Source organism: Pezoporus occidentalis, unplaced genomic scaffold (assembly GCF_034315485.1).
Source record: "Pezoporus occidentalis ecotype Australia unplaced genomic scaffold, CSIRO_AGI_Poc_V1 ctg155, whole genome shotgun sequence".
Classification (NCBI taxonomy): domain Eukaryota; kingdom Metazoa; phylum Chordata; class Aves; order Psittaciformes; family Psittacidae; genus Pezoporus; species Pezoporus occidentalis.
The window spans coordinates 1,375,218-1,396,012 of NW_026913372.1; the positions used below are offsets into that span (position 1 = coordinate 1,375,218).

Genomic DNA, 20,795 nt, shown 5'->3' on the forward strand with positions numbered 1-20,795 from the left:
CTTTTGGCAAGGAGTGGCTGCTTAAGACAAATGTCCTTTTTTCCAATTTATTGGTTAGACATTGTCAAATACTGCCTTCAGACACTTAAAACGGAGAACACCTTTTGCATAGTCAGCATAGAAAACCATGCTGACTAATCATCCTGAAAAGGGGTCAAAAAAAAACCCACAGCCCTTCAATTAGTTCAGTGCACCTCCTGACAGGAGGGCCACGGGAACGGGTGTTTTATTGCACACTCCCACCTCACATTCCTCATGGCTTTGAGCCAGGACCACTGACACAGCTCATGGCTGCCAGCGTTTAAATAGCTGGGGTGACCTTCTCATACCCTTGCCCCAGACCAGGGACTACAAATATCTTCTTCACCTCTCAGGGCTTACCAGTGTGTTCAGGCTTTTAACCTCACAGGAACCCTCAGATCTGTCAGAGCAAGCTGAAAAAGGATTGTGTTAAGAATGACAGCAAGAAAACAGGAAAGCCAGGAAAACAACCTGGCAAGGGGCAGAGCACCCAGCCAAGGTGTGGAAGTGGGGAGCAGGCAGGAATCCAGAGCTGCCCATGTTTTTGGGTCACCTCCCCAGAGGTGTCTGGAAAGGAGATAAGAATTCCAAGGGAGAAATAGATGCATCCACTTGGATCCAATCTCCTGCCCGGGTGATGCAGGGCCAGGGCTCAGCCCGCACTGCCTAGAGGTCTCTCCTGCTACAGCCATCCCCACCAACCCCTTGTTCGCTAGCCTGTGTCTTGCCCTTCCCAATGTTTCCTGCTTGCTGGCTGCCTGTAGGGCCAGGCAGGGGTCAGGATGTCGGAAATCCTGCCACCTCCTGCCAGATGGACCTGCCAGCTCTGGGTGACACCTCCTGGGTGGGAGCCAAAGCCCCACTGCAGCCCTGTACTGTTTTTTTGCTGGCCTCCTTCAGCAGCTGCAGCTGTGCCAAGAGGTCCAGCCAGCATGGGATGGGTGTACCCAAAGGGGCAAGCAGAGGATGAGCAGGACGCTTGGACTGAGTGTGCACACCATGTGGCCCACAGCTGCAGGGTGCAACTGGGGCCACTGTTGCATCTTTGCTTTGGCTAGCCACCCTGCAAGAAGGGAAACAGCATTTGTGAGATGTGGCAGCTCCTGAGAGTATTTCTGTAAGGTCAGTCAGAACTGAAGGAAATGGCCAAGTAGCTTTCCCTGACTCCTGGGCTGGGGCAGATAAGGAACATGGATGAGGTTTGTAGAAGAATGTCCAGGGCACACTCTCTTGCAAATTCCCTTTGCAATTCCCTTGCAAACAATGCCAAGAAGACCCCAGCTCCTGACCAATACCAAAATCCTAGCAGTTGCCCCATACCACCCTCTAAGCCCCTGTAACAGCAGAAGGCACATTGGTTTGTGGCGGGGTTGTGCAACCTCCATCTGACCACCAATCCCACTCCCGAGGAGCCCATAGGGCCGGAGCTTCCTCCTCCCGCAGCCCAGGTCCCTCCTCTGCCCCTAAGTGCTGCCACGGGGTGGGATGGAAAAGCCATTCGGCATTCCTCCGAGCTGCTTCCTTGCTTGCATGGCTGACCGCCTCCAGCACTGCAGGCTCCCAACCTGCCGGAGGAGAAACTGGACCAAAACAAGCATTGCGGGGGCAGGGGGAAAGAAGCCAACTTTTTTTGCCTTTTTTTTTTTTTTTGTAAGGGATATTGAAGACTGGAGCAGAGAGCCAGCAGAGTGAAAAATGGCCACGTGGGGACTGTGAAAATAGGAGCTGAAGAGAGGAAGATGGGAAAGGTCTAATAAAGAGAGTAACAGTATATAAAATACACAAGCACCCACCTCCGCCAAGAAGGCTGTGGGAGAGGGATTTGGTGGTAATCGCTGCTTGTTTGAGACTATCCAGGCTGACAGTGTCTGGATCTGCATATAGGTCTGGATCAGACCAGGAAAGGTTAGATTCTCACTCTGTCAACCTGAAACATGAGGCTTTTCCCTTGCAGCATTTTGTTATTATGTAGCAGAAATCAAAGGAGGGCAGTTAGCTGTGAGAGGATCCTTCAGCCCCCGGTAGTTCTCAGCCACATCCAGATTCCATGTAGAGAAGAAATACTCCCCTCATCTGAGCAAAAGTCACAAGGGGAGGCTCGTTTCTAGAAATCAGACCCATGGTCTCACCAGCGTCTGCTCACACCCAGAAAAACTCCCCAAGTCTCATCCCAGCTCACAATGACCTTGGATCAAAACCTGTGCTAAGTTCCCCCTCCACACTTGACCTGAGCGTGGTGCATGGCCTGGGGTGGTGAAGACCTGGGTACAGTCATTGGTGCTGTTGAGGCCTTGGGGCCATTTCCCAATCTGTATGAAGCTGTTGCAGATCAGTCTGGCAGACAGTGGGGACAGAAGGAATCACACTGGTTAACTATCAGACGAAGGGAACTGCATCATTAATTACCCAGGAAGGTTATGCTAACCTTGGGGGTTGTGTCCTCTCTGCTGAGAGACCAGTGGAGAAGCCCGTTGCGACCTCTGAGCTCAAAACGCAATGCTGAGGAGTGACATCTCACTCACAGGTAGTCACACCCAGCCCCAGCCCAAGTGATCTGAAGCAGCAACTTCCCGGCTGAAGGAAACTTACATTTCCTTATCATCTGCTATAAATACAGCTGCACTGTTTTCCTGACTGTTATTCATACAGTCCTTATCACGCGCATTCAGATAGCCAAAACACAGTCACACACTTGACAGTCTTTTTGCTCCTCTATTCTGACCTTTTCCAAACCATTTATATTCACAGCCCCATGTCTCCTGAAACTCTTGTACGGCAATGGGTGACACTGCCCAGGACCTCCACATCCGAACAGGACAGTAAATGAACTTGTCTTCCTTTTCCCCTACTTTGCCGTGCAGAGACCTAGCTCACAGTTAGGGAAGACCTCAAATGTCACTTCTGATAAACATTTATTTTTGGTGAGGAACATAATGTGTTTAGAAGCAATGGGCATGTGCCAAATCTTGCAACATCTTGACTCTTCTCAGTGCTTCTGAATACCTTGGTCTTCTGCTAGTGTCACATTGCCTGGTCCCTAGGGCCTTTTAAAACCAAAATACACTGAAGAAAAGGATTCCCAAGGTCTTGGGCTGGAAGAGAGGCCACATCGAAACAACAGAACAGTGTTTTCAGGTAGCCTGCATTCATCAGCCTGGAGACCAAGAGGAAACACCCCATAGCAAAGGGTCTGAGATGAGACAATGGCTGACTGGGGGTGCCTTCATTTCTGCATTGCCCAAAGCCAATCAAGACTTCACCTGCCACAACATCACCTTTGGAACATAGCTTCATCTCCCTTGACTGATTAGCTGGCAGGGTGGGGGGAAGTTTTACAAGTAGCTTCTGTGTCCATAGCATACTCGATAAAGACAAGCAAGTGTGACAGGTAAAAAGGAAGCCTGAACATGAGGCATTTTGTTATTGTTCTCTTGAATCAAAGCTGTCTTTCAGAAATACTATGAGCTTAATGGAATGAGCATTATAACTTAAGTGTTATGAGAAATACAGCACCAACTACTGCTGAGGCTTCACAAGGGATGTGAGTATCTGTAACCAAGTATTAAGTTCTTTATCCTGAAATACTTGGGTAATTCACCCATCACACACATGGTGTAGGGGGTCACATTCAGACGGCATCAAAAATCAGTGAATCTTTTTTTCCCTGCTCTGCATTCAAGGTCTAAGTTTCATTCTCCAAGCTGGCTCAGAAACACCAGGAAGATATTAATTCCTGTGGTTTTATGGCATTTATATGTCAAGTCTGGGCAGAACTTGAAAATGGAGTAGTGCTATGATTTGTATTCCCATTGAAGGAAAAAGATTGAAATTTAAAAACAGTTGAAGTCAGTTTTGATCTGATCATTGGAGAAAAGATACTAGGAAGACATTTCATTTGTACTGTCTTCTAAATTTAAACCAAAATAGTTCCTGGTTTTTTTTTTCTTTCTGGTACTAAAAAGAAAGCCCAACAGTCCTGATATGGACTAGTCAAATCAGGCACTTCTCAATGATCTACAAGTCTGGATCCTGGATTTTAGCTCCTTTCCATCACAAACCTGCACAGCTTTACCTCTTTCTTTTAAGAGCTACTACCTTACAAATCCATTTTAGTCTGACAAGGGACTGTACCTCCTATGCCTGTACACAGGTCTAAATATATTGATTTCCAGACAACACTACCTACATCAAAGACAGCCCCCTTCATCATTCCATCCACCATTATCCCACTGTTGATCATACTTAAACACACTTTGATATGTGTACCACCAGACACTGCCAAGCACCTCACATAGGGGCACCAAAGAGAACCAAAGGAGAAACCACAGAAAATGGAAATGACACTTTCAGATGCTCATCCAGACACAACTTTTCCTGCTTCTTTCTTTTGAAGATGAGCTTCAGCTACTCGGTTTGGACATACACATTCAAACACTCCCAAAACTTTGACTTTGGATGTGAGTGGTAGTTGGTACTTCTCTGGTTTTGCTACACAGTCAAATGCATCAAAAGACAATGAAGAAGGCTGAATGATTCATGGTAATGGAATGAAATGCCATTCACAAATGTTTTGTCACTTATTGTATTGAAACCACTTCTGAAGATGTCTCAAAAAGCCTTTTGATATTAGCATGATTAAGAACATAATGCAATTAAGCAATCCCATAATATTTCTGTATGTTATGTGAGCGGGACCTTGAGTGACCACTTCATCCAACCCCCTGATAAATGGCTGCTTCTAACAGAAGGCTGTTATTCTGCAAGATGCCTCAGATAGTTGTACAACACCAAGGAATTCAAATCTTCTTGTCCCAGAGGCATTTTGGCTCACCAAACTTTAGCTGTTCAGCTTTAGTGTTGGGTCTAGCCTATGTGTTTCAAACCTTCTCAAGTCAACCAAGAAAGATGCACCTCCCAAGAGCCATTCTGCCCATTTTAAAATTGATGTCTGAAATTAATGGGAACATTTGCCTTCTAAATGTATATTTCTTTCTTTACTGACTACCTAAACATCTGCCTGGATGTCCTATCACTTTTCCTGCTGTGTCTGTCATATGAGAAAGTAGCATTTACGTATGTACCCAACTTGTTACACACATCTCCACATTGATTTCCTATACCTCAAGCACACTATTATGCAAGCATGCATAATTTTATGTTTGTATACCCCACAGCACAATAAAAGCTTTCAACAAGATGTAGATAAAAAAGGCCCTTCCAAAGTGCAAGCCATCCCAGATCCCTACCTGCCGGGCAGTTGCATCGCTGGTGTGTATCTCGAACTTCTCGATACTTTGGCAAATGGAACTTTAATTTCTGTCAAAGGAGAAAAAGGAGCAAAAGGATTCATCAATATCATTGAAACCAGAGCCTCACATTCTTAGAAAAGCGGGACTGGGGGATGCTGCCTGAGCAGAGATGGGAGAGACAGAGCAGAACAGTTTGGGAACATAGAAAGGCATTCATAGCCTTGAACAAGAAATGTGGGGTTTGATTGGAAGCAGGCTGGGGGAGTTTTGTAATGGCCTCCAAATGTGGTCCTCGTGACAGGCATTACAAAATCAAGAGCCAGCAGAGGAAATAAAGAGGTGACTGTGTCCTCATGAGAAAGCCACACTTCTCAGAGAAGACCCATGCAACAAATGGAAAATGGAGCTCTGAGGCAGGTACTCTTCCCCCACCACCACCCCAAAGCAGACTCCTTATGCTCATGGAGACATCTGGACAGACAGAAGGGTCCCACTGAAAAATTATGGCTGAAGGTGGCCTGAAAACAGCAGTGACATTTCCTGAAACCTTCAGAGCTGTAAAGCTTTATTTTTCTCCAAGTGCAGAACAAGAAAAAAATCCATCAAGAATTTCCACAAGGTGGAATGATGTCAAAATACTAATTTTCAGTGTGTTTGGATTTCTAATGGTGCTGGTGTGTCAGTCATCTGCTTTCTGGCCCTATCTGAGTATCTCCTTAAGGGGAGATAAGCATCTATCCGAGGCCACCCCATCTTCCCTCATTGGAAATGTCATTAAAATTGACTTTTGTCCTTAGCAAAATGCATTTTAGGGACAGCATCCACACCAACAGTTATAGACTTTATTAAAATAACTGCAATTAAGTGAAGAAAATGCGAATCAATTCAAATAAGTTATTCATTAATGCTTGTGAACTGCACTTGGTTAATGATTTTAGATGATTTGAGAAGACTGAGCTGCCGGGGTGCCTGTGCTAAAGAGTCACTCATTCTTCCCTTCTAACTCTCAAGCCCAACTGTTTATCCCAGTTGCACCCTTTTACTGTCTGACCTACTTCACAGCCAGGGCCAACAGTGTCAATGAGACAGGCTTATGTTGGGCTCAACAGAAGCCGCTGCTCAGGATCATATAGAAATGACTTGATTTTCACAAGTAAGTGGGCACCTTCCAGCAAGAAGGCATCCATTTTGGGGAAATCTATTTTAGTAAGGAAAAAAATAAAGCAACACATTTTTGTCTAGGATGAGAGAAGGCAGAACTAGCTGGAGCAGTTCCATTTTTTCACTTTGAAAGGACTGGCTTCCTTATTGCAAGTCAAAATCAGTAAGGGTTGTTGTGACTGACTAGAAATTGAATATTTTCAAAGGTTTGTTTTTTATTTTGCATGGTAGACTGAAATGTTTTGATAGTGAGTTGATTTGATATCAAGGCAAGGAGAGGGTTTCAGGCAAGGAGAATTGCCAGTTCCCATACAGCATTTTATCTCTGTTTACCTTCACAGTTTAAAAGCACAGATATGCGAATCTCTGCATTTGGGCATGTTCCCATGTAGCTGCTACCCCCAGATGGCATGGCTGTGCTTTGCAGCACTGCCCAGCTTCAAATACTTTGTGCTAATGGTCAAACATGGGCACAAATAGGACAGCAGAGCCTTTATTTAGGCACTTTCACTGGTACATAGATATATGTGTTCCTGTTTCCATCTACACATGTGCCAACCAAAACGTCTGAACACAAGCCTGTCATGTTTGGGTGGGGTTCCTATGACTGGGAATCAGGCTTAACACAGGGGAGGGGTGATGGTTCATTTTCTAACCAGTGAAGGTCCAAACACCTTTGGCTGGAGCAGGGCCCTTTATAGGATAGAAATCTGCAAGGAAACATGCAACAGATCCCTGCCCCATTAAGTGCAGAGGCACCCCAGGGGAAACGGCAAGGGGAGGAAGCCAGAGTTATGGCATGCTGCAAGAAGCCTTGTTTGGGTTGCTCTACTGGTGCATAAGGAAAAGAGCAACATAATTGAACTTACTAGGGAAGTGATGACCCAGCAGGACTTGAGCGTGACCAGGAGAGAAATGGGAGCAATAGCATTTCCCCACAACTTTATCTGTCGGGTGAGGGTAGTGGAAACACCTGGGACAACTGAAATAGCTTTCTCAAGGATGGGAGCCCCCTGGGAGGAAGGTGTGGGTACTGCTGAGCAGGGCTAGGGGCACAGCCCCAAGCACTGGTACTGGGCGGGAATCGGGCATTTTCCCCATCCCTGGCTGTCATGCTGCCTCCCTAGATCCCAGGAGCTCTGCACATCCCTGGGAAATGCAAGGGCAATGATGCTGTGGAACTGCTCACCTTCAGTGGGAGGCAAAAACCTACCAGGAATTCAGGAGCACTGGTGTTCACTTTCCTGCACAGTTTATTAAACAAACATTGGCTGCAAGAGAAAAACTCCTTGGCTTCTGGAGACCTCAGTTCAAATTTGGGTTGAGATGGTGAAACAAAACGTATTCCTGACATTTTTTGCTTCCCTCATTTTCAGTGTGCAAAATACCACCTGGCCCAATATGAGAAGATGGCTTTGCTCAGGAGAGCAAAGAGAAAGGTCTTTCCCCTGAAATTGGCCTTTCCAAGAGCAAACTTTCATTCCCAGGCATACCAAAACCATTCAATTCTAGGGCAAGGATGAATTCTGTAAGCAAAAATAAAACAATGTGGTCTCTGAGAATCCAGTGTTCACAATCTCCTTTCTTGGATCTGGAGTTTGCTTTTTCACCTGGGGAACACCTAGATCATGAAACATCAGAGCAGCAGCTGGCAACCTCTTGCCCTGGCAGAAATGCTGAAAACATTTCTTACAGAGAGGTCTGTCAGCATAGCCTTCTTGCTCTTGCCTGTCATGTTTTTCAGTGACACAGCTGCTGCACTTTCCCCTGCACACATGAAAGTGATCAAAAAAGCTTTTGCCAGCAGTGGGCCCAGAGCTGATCAGTTCTGACATGGAGACTGTGCACCTCTGTGCATAGCTGAGTGCAGAGAAGGGAAAAAAACTCTCTGTCTGCAAGAGGGAAAGGACAGAAGGGTTGGGCTGAAACACTGCTGGAAAAAGGCAATGATGCCAGCGCAGGCTTTTCACATGAGTTTTGTTAACTCACCCCTAGCATCACAGGACAGGGATGGCTTTGGTGGACACAGAAGTGAAAAAGAGACCTTTCTTGACACTAAAGGGCCATGGCTGTGGCATCCTAAACCTTGCAAGTGCCTGTCTACTTCGGATGGGCACTTGAGATGAGGTGAAAGAGAAGGCACTTCTTCAAAGGAGGCAGATTAATAGCACTTTAGCAAAGGTAGTTGTTTGCAGTCACCCGGGAGGTGAAATCATTTCCCACCACTATCTCCAACAGCTAAAAGAAACATGTCTCAAATAGATAATCTATTACAACCATCAGGAGGATTTCAAGGGCTGGTGGTTTTGTTAACTCTTATTGTTTTATCTCCAATTTTGCTGTTTTTTCTTAAAGGCCCAGCTCCTGGAATCACAGAACCAAGTGGCACAGAGCAAAAAGCAAGCAGGGAGCCTTCTCAGATGGAGCAAAAAGCTTGGAAGTTACACCATCTAGGTTCAAGGATTGCAAGCAGCTGAAAGGAAATGGGGCTTAGCTACCAGAGATATTGGGGAAAAAAAAAAATTCTCATAATTTGTGGATGGAAAACACTAAACTAAAATTCAAGGCGAGGGTATGCTCAGAGCAATCTTGCTGACTCTGTGAAGCAGAATTGAGCAGTGTGCTTTAAGACATTGAAAGAGGAGGAAAAAGGAGTTTTAAGTCAGGAGGGAAAGGGAGTTTTCAGGTGTGCCTCCTTTGCTTGCATAAATAAGGACAGAGTCTCAGGAAAATGAGCCTGTGAAAGCAGTGAGGAAGCAGACAGAAAATAATGAGGATCAGTGCTCCCTCTCCATGAAGCACTCCCTGAATTCCTTCAGCATCACTAAAGACACAACAAATACCTTCAACACAAGCCCCTGAAAGTCTGAGCACACTCGGCACAATACAGAGGAGCAGCTGATCTTACCCCAGGTTTACAGGATAACTGCTGTTGTGTTACACACATACACTTCTATACACACAAGCACACAAATTCTGTTGTTGTTCTTTTTCTTCCTAGCAGCAGCACTGAATCCATCCTGCTCTCCACTCTGACAAGCTTTTGACAAATGAAATACCACCAAATGTTAGCCAGTAGGGGAAAAGACCTTGTTTTCTTCTTTGGAAAGCTTTGCCTCTCCTGCAAATGCCAGTAGTAAGTTTATTTGTGCTTTCTGTATGATTTTATGACATCCCATAAATGCAGACAAATTCCAACATGCAGCTAAAGCTCTCCCTGAACTACCTGTTCCTGGTTCATTCCTGACAGATGTTTTTGTGGGAAAACTTAGTCAATTTGCGTCTGGTAGAAAATTCCCCTCTGGTATTCACTGACATCATCCAGAGGTTTACACGGTAGTGAGTGAAGCAGTACTGGTCAGGCTGCTTCTGGGAAAGCATCTGCTGCCCTCTCCTTGCTCATCCTGAATTGAGATGGAAACACTGCCCCAGCCAGCTGTGGGTGATCCAAAACTGGGCTCCAAGACCAGGAAAACATCCCCACCAGCTGGCTTAAAATTAAAATTTTAAGCAAACCAACCCAGCTCCTCTCCCTGCTAGTCTGAATTATTTTTGCCTGTCTGGAAGAAGGGCACCTAACAGGACTTTGGCATTTTGCACTTCTCAGTGCAATCTGTACAGAATCCCCATGGCTGCTTGCAGATCCTTGGAAACCTTTGGCCCACACCTGAACAAAAAATGTGGCACAGCCTGGAGGGCATCACATGCTCCAGCTCAGAGCACAAAGCAGTATGGGTTCTGAACATAACCATAGTGCTCTTCTACCAGCCCTTGCAGACTTTGCTTCTTCAGGTCTCTCCAGCTGATCTTCACAGCCACCAAAACTCGAAATGTGCTCCTGTGCCTGTGGGCTGCCCTAACCTCCCACCTCCCTGCCAAGATCAGACCAGCTTTTCCCAAAGCCAGGGTTTCTTTAAAGTTTGCTACTTTATTTTGTGATGCATAACACGGAGCTGGCAGCTGTGAAACCCATTAAGGCTGAAACACCAGGAAACTGTGAGGATGTGACAGGGAGACACAGCGAGGGTCTAAGCAGGGGGGGAAATGAATATCCCACTTTCATGTCCATTTATGGCAAACCCGGCTGCAGCCCCTCTCCCCCCAGTCATGATCAGCACTGTCATTTCTTTCCTCATCTTTGTTCTATCCTTTCCCTGCTCTCTTTTATCTTTCCTGGTTTTATCCATCCTTCCTCACAAGCCAGTCTGGGAGACCCATCCAACTTAGACCCACTTTAGACCTAATGAAAAGGAGGACCAGAGGGATTTGATTTTCTTTCCTAAGGAAAAGCCCCATATGCCACCCCACTGCCTGTGCCAGCATCCCCCCGCCCTGCACCTTGAGCCACTTGACCCACACCAGTGCCTCTGGTTGAGCTGTGGAGGTCTGAAGCAGCTGGTTTAGCAGCTCAGCTGAAGCAGGCAGTGGAGTCAGAGAGTGTCCCCTCCCCGCGGGGTACAGCCCTCCTTCCCTCCCGAGTAGCAGACCTTCCCAGGTGTAAAGAGACAGGAGACCTGGGCAAGGCATCCCTACTCCTTCACAGGCTCCAGCACCTTTCTCTAAGAAATTTTTGAAGCTACGTCATAGTGGGGAGATGGTAACCCTGGTGGCAGCCAGAAGCAAGTGCTGGTTCCTCAAGCAGTAGTTTCTGTCCCATGGCTGCTCCTTTCACTGGCTGTGAAGGGGGCTGGGGCCACCCCCGGGGGCTCAGGAGGGGGCTGCTAAGAAAACAGGGCATGTGGGCATCATGAGAGCCCCATTTCCTTGCTAAGCCAGGCTATAAAAAGGCGGAAAGGTGCCACAGCCAGCAGGACACAGGGGGCCATCCGGCCCTGGGCATCAGTCCCAGAAGGCATCCTGTGGCACGTCTCAAATCACTTAGTAGAGATAAACTGTGACTTCCCAGGAGACTTGTGCCAGCAGCAACAAGGGGACCACTGCACATTACTCCCTGTCCATGGCAGGGAAGGAGTCCTGTGCAAGGGTGCAACCAGAGGACACAGGTCCAGCCACTTGCAACACTTCTGTCTCCCTAAAAACCTTTTTTCTGTGGATTACTGCCACATGGGCCCTGTTGTCCCTTATCCGTCATCCAAAGAGGGCACTCAAAACTACATCCTTCACCTCCTATGGTGTTTGCTAACTTGAGGTTCAAAACTTTCGGCTGCAAACCCCAGCTGATCCAGGAGCTGCTCCCATGCCACGTGCAAACAGTAGCTAAGCCTGTCAGCTGTAGGTTTAAATTCCTTGCCACAGATCTTCACTGCTCCTAAAAAGCAGGGTTTGGGGCCTAGGGGGTGTTCCTGGTCCCCCTGGGTGCCAAACAGTACTGCCTCAAGGCAGGTCCCAATAGCTTCTACTCTGATCATTCCATTCCTCTCTTCATTTGCCAATGGGAGCACACGAGATTTTTTTCAAACAATTTTGGGGATAGCTGAGGAATATCTCCAGCCAGTCTCAAGCCAAGGCTAGAATAAATGGAGAAAAGCAGAGGTGGGTAGAAGTGGGCCCCAGCCATGAATCTCATCCCCAAGCCTCCCCTAGAGCTGTGGGAACAGGTCAATGTGGACATGCCTGGAGAGTTCAGAGATGTAAGCCACCGTCTGCTCCCTAGCACATCAAGACCACTTCAAAGCCCCAATACGGCAAGGAATACTACCGGATACTCATACTGTCCAGGGCAGAGGAACCTGGGCAGCCTGCAGCAGCATCCAACATAGCAAAGTAGAAGGTGTAGGCAACAAAAAAACTGCTTCTGGACCCTCTTTATTGACCTGCTGAAACTCTTCAACAGCAGCTGTCATACATCCTCAGAGGAAGAGCTCACTGGCTTCAGTGGACTTTGGATGGGGCTCATGCAGGCATAGCACAGCCATATGCTCTACACTGATGCTTTGGCAGTGCCAGTGTGTCTCATTTTCTTGAGCCAGGAACTGTGGAAAAGGTCAGGGCTGGCATGGCAGCAAAGCAAGCCCATCATGACATTAGTGTGCGTGTAGTTACCTCCTTTTGTAGCCACACTGGTTGTATCATGCCTTGCCTGTCCCTCTTCCAGGGACTCAAACCCACACTGAATTCCCAGGTTTAACCCCTAGCTCTCTTTTGTCAGGGAATGTCACCAGTCGCCAGAGAAGGCTGGAGGCTCTTGACGCCCTACCAGTAGCAGGAATGGGGCTTTCCCCTTTGCAAAGTGCTGGGACTCAGCCACAGCACGAGCTGGGGCAGAGGGAAGCAAACACCAGGCAGGTCTGAGAGGTGGGAGGGACCTGAAAGCACGTGAAATTCAACATAGCAGCATCGCTTGTGCAGAAGTATATCTTGGGGGGGGGACGGGGGGGGACGGGGACAAAAACAACCCAAAACCAGATAATGTAACTCAGCAAGCATGCACGTGCCTAAAATCTGCAGTACGTGCAAAATGAAAGGACACCAACCTCATCAAGCAGTTGGTCAACTCTTCCCAAAATAGCGGTCTCCATTTGGTCTGCTGAGAGCCAGGCAGGGATCTGTGTGGGTCTGTCCGCTTCCAAGTGGGACACCCGGGACTGCAGATCAGAGGTCCGAAAGTACAGCAGGAGGCTCAGCACCAGAGAAAGCAGGGAGATACCGGGCAGCCCCGAGCCCAGCAGGAGAGGGAGGCGGCAGCATCTCTCCCTGTCGCTGGTCCTGGGGGTAGCCACGCACGTCCTGTCAAAAGCTGCTTCGCTGACGCCTTTCCAGCTCTTCTCCTCCAACATTCCCTCCCTGTCCTGAGAAACAATAAATAAATAAATAGAATAAATAAAGCCTCACTCCTACTCCAAGAAGCACAATCCAGAAGGCATAGAAAAAGAGCGTCCAAGGGGAGATCCCAGTGCCAGCAAATGACAACAGCAATAATGACAAAAGTGGATGGGAGAGATCTTTAAAAAATAAAAACAAACCACACACACATAAAAGTGATGCAGAAGAAAAAAAAATATCCAACTGCAGCTAAGAGTGGGAGAGGGGAAAAATCTGATCAGGATTTTTTTTCTTTCCCCCCTTCTGTGTTTCAGTCTTTTGGTTCGCTGCTTGGATTTTGTTTCCTTCTAAGCTGCCAGTTTCAGTTCCTTCGCAGACTGGCCAGGAGCTCGCACATGAAAGTCCCCATTAGAAAGAGGTAATTCTCAGCTGCTCCCGCGACGTTGTGCTCTGGGTGATCGCGGCTCCCCTGTAACATGACACACTCCCTTCGAACTACGGAGCTGGGATGAGCGAGCTGTGCGGCTTCCCAAAGTAACCTCCTCTGCTCGCCCTCTCTCTCCACCTCTCCCTAGCTGCATGATTTATTTATTTATGCAAAGCGCCGGGGTGGGATCGGGCAGCGGACGCCCCTGTCCCGCTCGGTCCCCAAAGCACCTCTCCGCCGCCAGCCCTTCCCTTTGAAGTGACTCTCGCCTATGTTATTTATAGCAGCAGGAAAGAGATTGTGAAGCAGAGGCTGGGCTCACACCAGCCTGCGTCTCCTTCCTCCCACAGCAGAAAGGCTCTTTACGGGATGGTACAAACGGGCTGTCACATCCCCTGGGCAGTCCGGGGCACCAGCAGTGGCGTATTTTTACCGAGATATTTTGAGGAGAGCAGCCAGGCAGAGTGAGAACCAGAGGGAAACATTTGGAAACAAGAGCTGGTATCTGAGGGCTCTGCAAAAAAACAAGCAAAGGGCAGCAAGGAGCAACATCCCAGGCATTCAAGCTGCAGTGTGAGGAGGGAATCTTTTGGGCTTGATTTGCGTGTATAACCTGCCGAGGCTGGGGGGCACCGAGGATGCTAGAGGAGCTAATCTGCTGAGGCCCTCTAGTGAAGCAGAGCTTCTCACCTCCTCCATGTTCCTCCAGGCATGGTACACCAGGCAGAAACTCCCTTTGGCAAGGAGCAGTCTCCCCAGTACGTGCCTTCAGACAAAGCCTCTTTCTGTTCTTCCGGAGCAAGGGAGGTCCACCTCTCTCAATTTTTCCAAGCTTGACATACAATATTTTATCCTCCAGGGTGACATGCAGGCTCTGCTGAGCCCCTTCCTGTCTGTCCATCCTTTGATCCCCTTCTTGAGAGCACACAGCAGCAAAGGAGCACAGGGCCCACTGTGGTGCGCAGTCATTAAAACCTGGGCAGTAAACTGGTCTCCTAAAATCTGGGTCCCTTGTGGCTCTTTTGCTGTCATTTATGCATTCTAAATGAAGATTTTGCGTGCAGCCTGCGCTGGAAGTTACTGGCAGAGAAAACTCATATCCACCTCTCACCCGGTCTCTGGTTCAGAGAGCTGGAAGAAACAGACCTTCTGGGAGCAGGTTAAAGCAAGCACACACTGTTTCTTCTCCACCTGACAAATCCTTGGAGGGCCCAGTAGCACACAGCCCCAATGCTTTGAATGGCCTCATGTCTTTCATAGCCACTCGCTTCCTGAAACAGAGTTTTAGCATCTGCAAGGCAGGAAATCCTTTCTTTATTTCTCTTAGCAGGTTTCTTGTCATCTCACTGCTCAAATTCACATTGCTGCTCTGGCACGCATGGAAAACATCCCTCTGATGGCTACAGCCTTTCAACAGTTTCTCATATGAGTGGGGCAGAGCAGTGTAACCCACAGACCCAGTGTATGTAGAGTGTCTATTCATTTGGGAGGCACAGCCAACCCTAATCTCCTACACCCTCTTCGGTCTCTTCACAGGTATGCCCATGTTAGCAACCTATTTCTTTGTGAAAGGAAAAAGAGTATTTGAGGCTGTGGCTCTGCCAGAGAGAAACTATGGTCCATGAAGTTACCTAAGATGCTATCTGCCATCACAGCAAATAAACAGGCAGTGAAAAATGAAGGGGAGGCACTTAGAGGCTGATGCAGCATTTGGGAAGCAGAAATCTACACAGATAAGTAACAGTTGGCAGCTGGGATATCGGGCATCCTAGAGAGCTCTGAAGTAAGCCACTTAAAGACTGGGGTTGTACTACTGATAACTACAGCTACCTGCCTGTGTTATACATAGTTCCACCAGACTCTCTTTCTCTCTCCTTTATACCAGCCCAAGTACTAAAATCACAAAAATGCACCCTCTAATCTGAAAACAGAAATTTGCTGGGTGTCTACATTTCATTTTCCCACACTGGCTGGGGAGGGCTCTCTGCTCATTTGCTCTGATTTGTGACAGAGATCCTGCTGTCCATACACAAGCATCACCTGAATGACTCTATAAGTGCTTTTTCCTTCCACTCTGCCAGCTCCTCTCCAGCTGATCAGTTCATTTAGGAGGTATATCATAGCTGCTGCAGGCTGGGGAGCTGCACTCAGCTGGGTTTCATGCAGAAGCTTTAGTTGCAGATGTGTGTGAGGGTAATTTTTCTATCCATGAGGCATTAAGGAGCCCTGTCATCCCATGCCAATACAAATCGACTAATTTAGTTAAGAACCTGAGCCAGCTGTATGTGTCAAATCTGCAGCTCTGCTCACCAAACAAGCTGCCTCCAGAGATGGGCCCCAGCACGTGGAGCCATCATGTCACTCCTTGAGTTGAGCACAGCCCAACCTTCAGCTTTCTCAGCAGTCTAAGAAGTGGTGGTTGCCAGCCTGAAAACAGTCCTCCTGTGAGTTTGTGATTCTTGAGGCAGGTTGAGTAGAAGCAGATGCTCAGCTGCAGTCTAAGAGAGTAAGTTCACTGAGTGGTGACTCTTAAAGCAGGCTAGACTGCCCTTGATACACCAAGCTCGAGGCTATACCACTCTCTCCTCCAGGCTGATGCAATTCATCACAAGGACTGTAATCGCACACTTCCACCACTTCCAACAGGCCCTCCAGGGCAGTTATGGACCTCAGTACAAGTATGTAATGATCTCTGAAGCAAATATAAAGAAATATGTAGTTCCCACAGTAGCTGAACCCCTTCTGTACAATGAAAGAAAGCATTTAACATCTAGCACATGGTACTGGGTCAATTGACAGACTGGACATGGTTACATGCAGGTATGCGATTTTCCAGGTTTGTTAGTCTGTAGCTGGTACTAGCACTTTGTCCTTTCAGGGCCATGTGTACATAGGCAAAATGCCTTACAGAAAGGTTGCCCAGTGCTCCTTTGCAACAGACTCACACTGCTCACAAAGGCGCATGATGTGTGGGGGTTCCTCATGTGTGGTCTCACTGCAAGAGACCATAAACCCTCTTTGACTCCAGGTAGGTAGTGTGGGCATGAACCACTCTTCATCACAGGCCAGGAATGGAAGAGATGGGCACAGACAAAGTTCTCACTTCTACACACATGGTTCAATCCAGCAAGGTATCTACAGCAGGTATTGCCATACCTTGGCCTGGAAAGGGGGGGAGGGCGACACACAACAATAGCAGGTCTTCCTCACTTTTCTTCACTTAAAGTGGAGCCTTTAATTAAAAAAAAAAAAAAAAAAAGAAAAGAGAGAGAGAGAAAAAGTGTCCTTCCTGTCACTAACTGCAAACTGAAGCCAACTGCATGGAGATGGCTTTGTGCTCAATACGACCAGTAATCTTCAAAACTGCCTGAGGAGAACTTCCCCTTTTCAGGCCATTTACTAGGGAGGAAAAAAAACAAAAAACATCCCATTTCCCTTTTTCCTTCTGCTCTTTTTCGTTGTTTTTTTTTTCTCTCTCAGGAAACACAGGGGTCTTGGTGTGCTTGAATGAGCCATTAACTAGCAGCTAACATCTCCAGCTATTATAAATATATTAACTCAAGGCCTTTCGATGCATTTATTAGACTCAAGAACAGCATCTGGAAACAGATGTTTTCTAAGTGCAAAGGAGAGGAGAGGGGAAAAAATAAACTCTTGCAAGTGGAAGTATATCAGAGTCCGCAGACCATCCCTTTACTAAATGCTGCTCAGATGAGCATTGAAGGGGGCCGAGGCCCATGCAGTCACCTTCCTCCTAGGCAAGGCAGTGAGAGTATGCCATCTCAGGGGAGTCTGAGAGAAACAGCAACAGGGGAATAGAAAACACTCAGCTTTCAGGGCCCCGGTGGGGAATGGTCATAGCACCCATAAAAAGGGGATAGTTGGAGGGAGAGAATTGGATTTGGGTTTGGTTGAGGTTTTTTACCTCTTTCCTAGTAAGGTCATGGACCTTTCCTAGTCCTCAGATTTTCTGCGTCCCAGTGAATGCCAGGCTCATGGTGGGGTAACATCAACCCCCCTGCAGCTTGTCAGTGTCTGCTACAGGGACCCACAGAGTGGGAAATGTCTAGGATCCTTGTGGGACACAGTAGCCCATCTGCTCCAAGCAGCCCTTCCTCAAAGGGCAAGCAGAGCGGAAATCTTGCATCCTGAGGACTGTAAAGGTCCAAGGGGTCCTGCTCTGACTTGGAGTCTCAATACCACAGCTTATGTTTAGATACTATTTAGAGAACTACACAGTGTTACTAGAAGCAAGAAACAAGCAGGCACATGAGTACTTAAAAATTTATCCCATGACATTATAGGTGAAACTATTCTCAACTAAATACACATAAGCTGAAGCATAGAGATACCTAAAGGTACAACAGAGGTCTGAGCTCAAACCTTCCCTGCATTTCTTTTGAGGGAAATGCAGTGGCACCCATACACATACACTTGCTTTTTATACGGAAAACAACAGCAATAACAACAAAATCACACTCAAAACCCCAACACAACCAGTATTTTGTCATCTTTAACCCCAAGTTCACCTCTGACATCTCCAGCCCTGTCTCTCCCCTGATAAGCAGCTAGAAATAATTTGCTGGTCAGGTCAGTAATACTGAGTATTACCTATCTAATTTGGCAGTTGTTTATAGGAAATATTAAGTAGCCCACGGAGCAGAACAATTCCTGCCTGAGGAGCTGCTCTAATCCATTGTGGAGTTATAGAATAAAGACACATTTGATCCTTTGGGAAAAGGGTTATGAAGATGCATGGAAAAAATGTACTGTCTGCACATAGTAATATCATGGCTGTTTTCAATCATTTGGTCTCCTACAAAACAAAAGGGCTTGCTTCTCAATATGAACTGCTAGCCTTGAGACCAGCAGGAGCAGACAGGAAGAAGTTAAGCTAGTAGTATCTGATTGGGGCTTTATATTTTCATAACCCTAAGATGCCTGAGCTCATTATTGCCTCCCTCCCATCAAAGCCAAATCAGCTTCATGCAGCCACAGTGGTGGGAACCTGTCCCCGGAGCTATGGGAGAACAGCTAGCAGAGCTGGGCTGCACCAGGGGAGGGAGTGGGAGCCCAGCCACCAGCAGCTCCTGCAGAGTTTGGGTCAGAGCCTGCAAGGGAGGATGAAGCAAACCCAGGTTTTTTACAGTCTGGAGCCAACCCTTCCTAAAAGCTGACCATCCCTTCTCCCTCACCCCCTGCAGAGGGAAGGCTTTGCAGGAGGAGAACACTATGCAGTAAGTAGTGGATGCACAGTTAATCTGCCCATGTTCTTCCTTATGTTTTCAACTAACCTCTCACCTTTTGTTCAGAAGATGAGGGGAATGGCTTTGAGCAAACCAGCCTCTGCACCCTTCTTTGTGGAGGAAAGAGTATTTTTCCTCTCCCCAGAAGCATTTCATGGCCAAGCTCAGGGTGGGGAGAAGCTTTACTCTTTTCAGCAGGAGTTTGGGGCTTTCTTTTTTCCTCCTGGTGCCATTGGAGTCTGTAGAGATGATCATCTCTGCTAGCCTGATTTTTGTTATTATCTTGGCTCTTGCAAAGCCTGGATGGGAAAGAGAAGCTGATTAACAACAACATCACTACAAATAAGACAAGAAAAAGCCTCCATCCCTGCAGCACTATTTCCCCGTATCTTACTAGCCTAAAAATTTATAAAGCAGACTGTGGGAGACAAAGTTTGCTCAGGTCTGAGATATACCTACATCAGGAAAGGTGCTTTGGAGCCACTTGTCATTTTGATAAACCTGGGAAATCACTGGTGCAGACTACCACTACAAGCTCTCAGCACAGCTAGAGTAGTGCAAAGTGTTAACAATAGCAAAGAGGCACTCAGACAGAATGCTAAAATTCTGCTCATACAGGTGGAAAATAAGGGTGAGATTTTCAGGCAAACCAGCAGAGACAGCTCTAAGTGTGAGGACCAGCTATCCCAGGAGCAAAACGTTCTCCAGCACGAGGCTGGGGCTCTGAGGAAGATCTGCTCAGTTCCCAGCGGCAACTCCCCTCTGGCTCTTACTGAGCAGAAAACCTCCTGTAATTAAAGCCAGACTCAGGCATTGTCTGCTAAGTTAGTTACTCATGCACTGAAGTGCTCACCATGGTGCATTGGCACGCATAGGATTGATAAATCAGAGCACTAATTTGCATTTGGCTTTACAACCAAATTTCATGAGAAGCTACTGAATACTTTCAGCCTCACTGCCCAGCTGAACTATTGCATCCACCCTAAATCACACCCTCTTGCTGCCTCCCCCTCACCTCTGCCATGCACAGGGTTCCCGTTCATCCTCTCGCACACCTGTGTCTTGTCACATAGATGTGGTGGGAAGGCATAGGATGAGCTGGAAACCCCAAAATCCTGGGGCCAAATAGACCTGCCCAGGAGATGCCACATGCCTACCCAGAGGCAGGAAGAGCTGTGTCACAGCTCTGTCTAGGAAACCAAAACCTAAAGTGCTGGGGCAGGCCTGTATCCCTGCACACGCGGCCAGGGAACCCACAGCAGCTTTATACTGACTTTGAAGTTAATGAATCAGAGCTGGGAGGATTAGGAAACCCAGACTAAGTGTCAACTGCACTGGGGAAGGAAAAATAATGAAGCGAAGCCCCCCCAGAAGACTGATTGGTTAGGAGTCCAGAAGCGAAGCCCCCCCAGAAGACTGATTGGTTAGGAGTTCAGAAGCGAAGGGGAATGGATACACCAAACTCAGGAAATTGAAAACAACTTTTGGTACATACTTCCTCTCAGTCCAACACTTGGTCTTTTATCAAAGCTCATTCAGACCCTGACACCAGCATGCAAAGCAGCTCTGCTTTGTGGTAATGCAAAAGACAGACCTGCAGCAGGGAGTTTAGTAGCTAATGGAGCCGAGTCAGAGTCAATTTCTCTGGAAATTGCTCACAGACGAAAGGCAGAAGACAAGGAGTACTGCTAGTGTACTTCTACAACACCACTGCTTCTCCTGCACAGGAGAAAGACCTCCCTTGTGCCCTCTGCCTCCCACGCTGCAGTTCTCCACACCTTGTCCCTGTACTCCAGGGAGAAAGCAAAGCTGAAGAAAAGCAGGAAGGATGTGAGCCCCCATCCCTGGGAGCAAGTTGATGGTGTCAGAGAGCAGCATGGCTCTCTGCATCAAGGTTTTCCCTCCCATCACTGTTGCTTTCACAACTTCTGATATAAAACACCCCGGGAGGGTGGTTAACCTGCTTTA

At 47.4% G+C, this 20,795-nt stretch overlaps 1 protein-coding gene across 1 annotated transcript in view; it reads right to left on the minus strand.

The window, feature by feature from the left end:
• The window catches only part of COL13A1 (collagen type XIII alpha 1 chain), a 130,776-nt gene that overhangs the window by 80,634 nt on the left and 29,347 nt on the right, over nucleotides 1-20,795 (minus strand). The window contains exons 3-5 of the mRNA XM_062611643.1: nucleotides 18,883-19,126; nucleotides 12,866-13,180; nucleotides 5,268-5,337 (exon numbers count right to left, since the gene is read on the minus strand). Coding sequence (XP_062467627.1) covers nucleotides 5,268-5,337; nucleotides 12,866-13,180; nucleotides 18,883-19,126 — 629 coding nt within the window. The remainder of the gene's footprint in view (nucleotides 1-5,267; nucleotides 5,338-12,865; nucleotides 13,181-18,882; nucleotides 19,127-20,795) is intronic.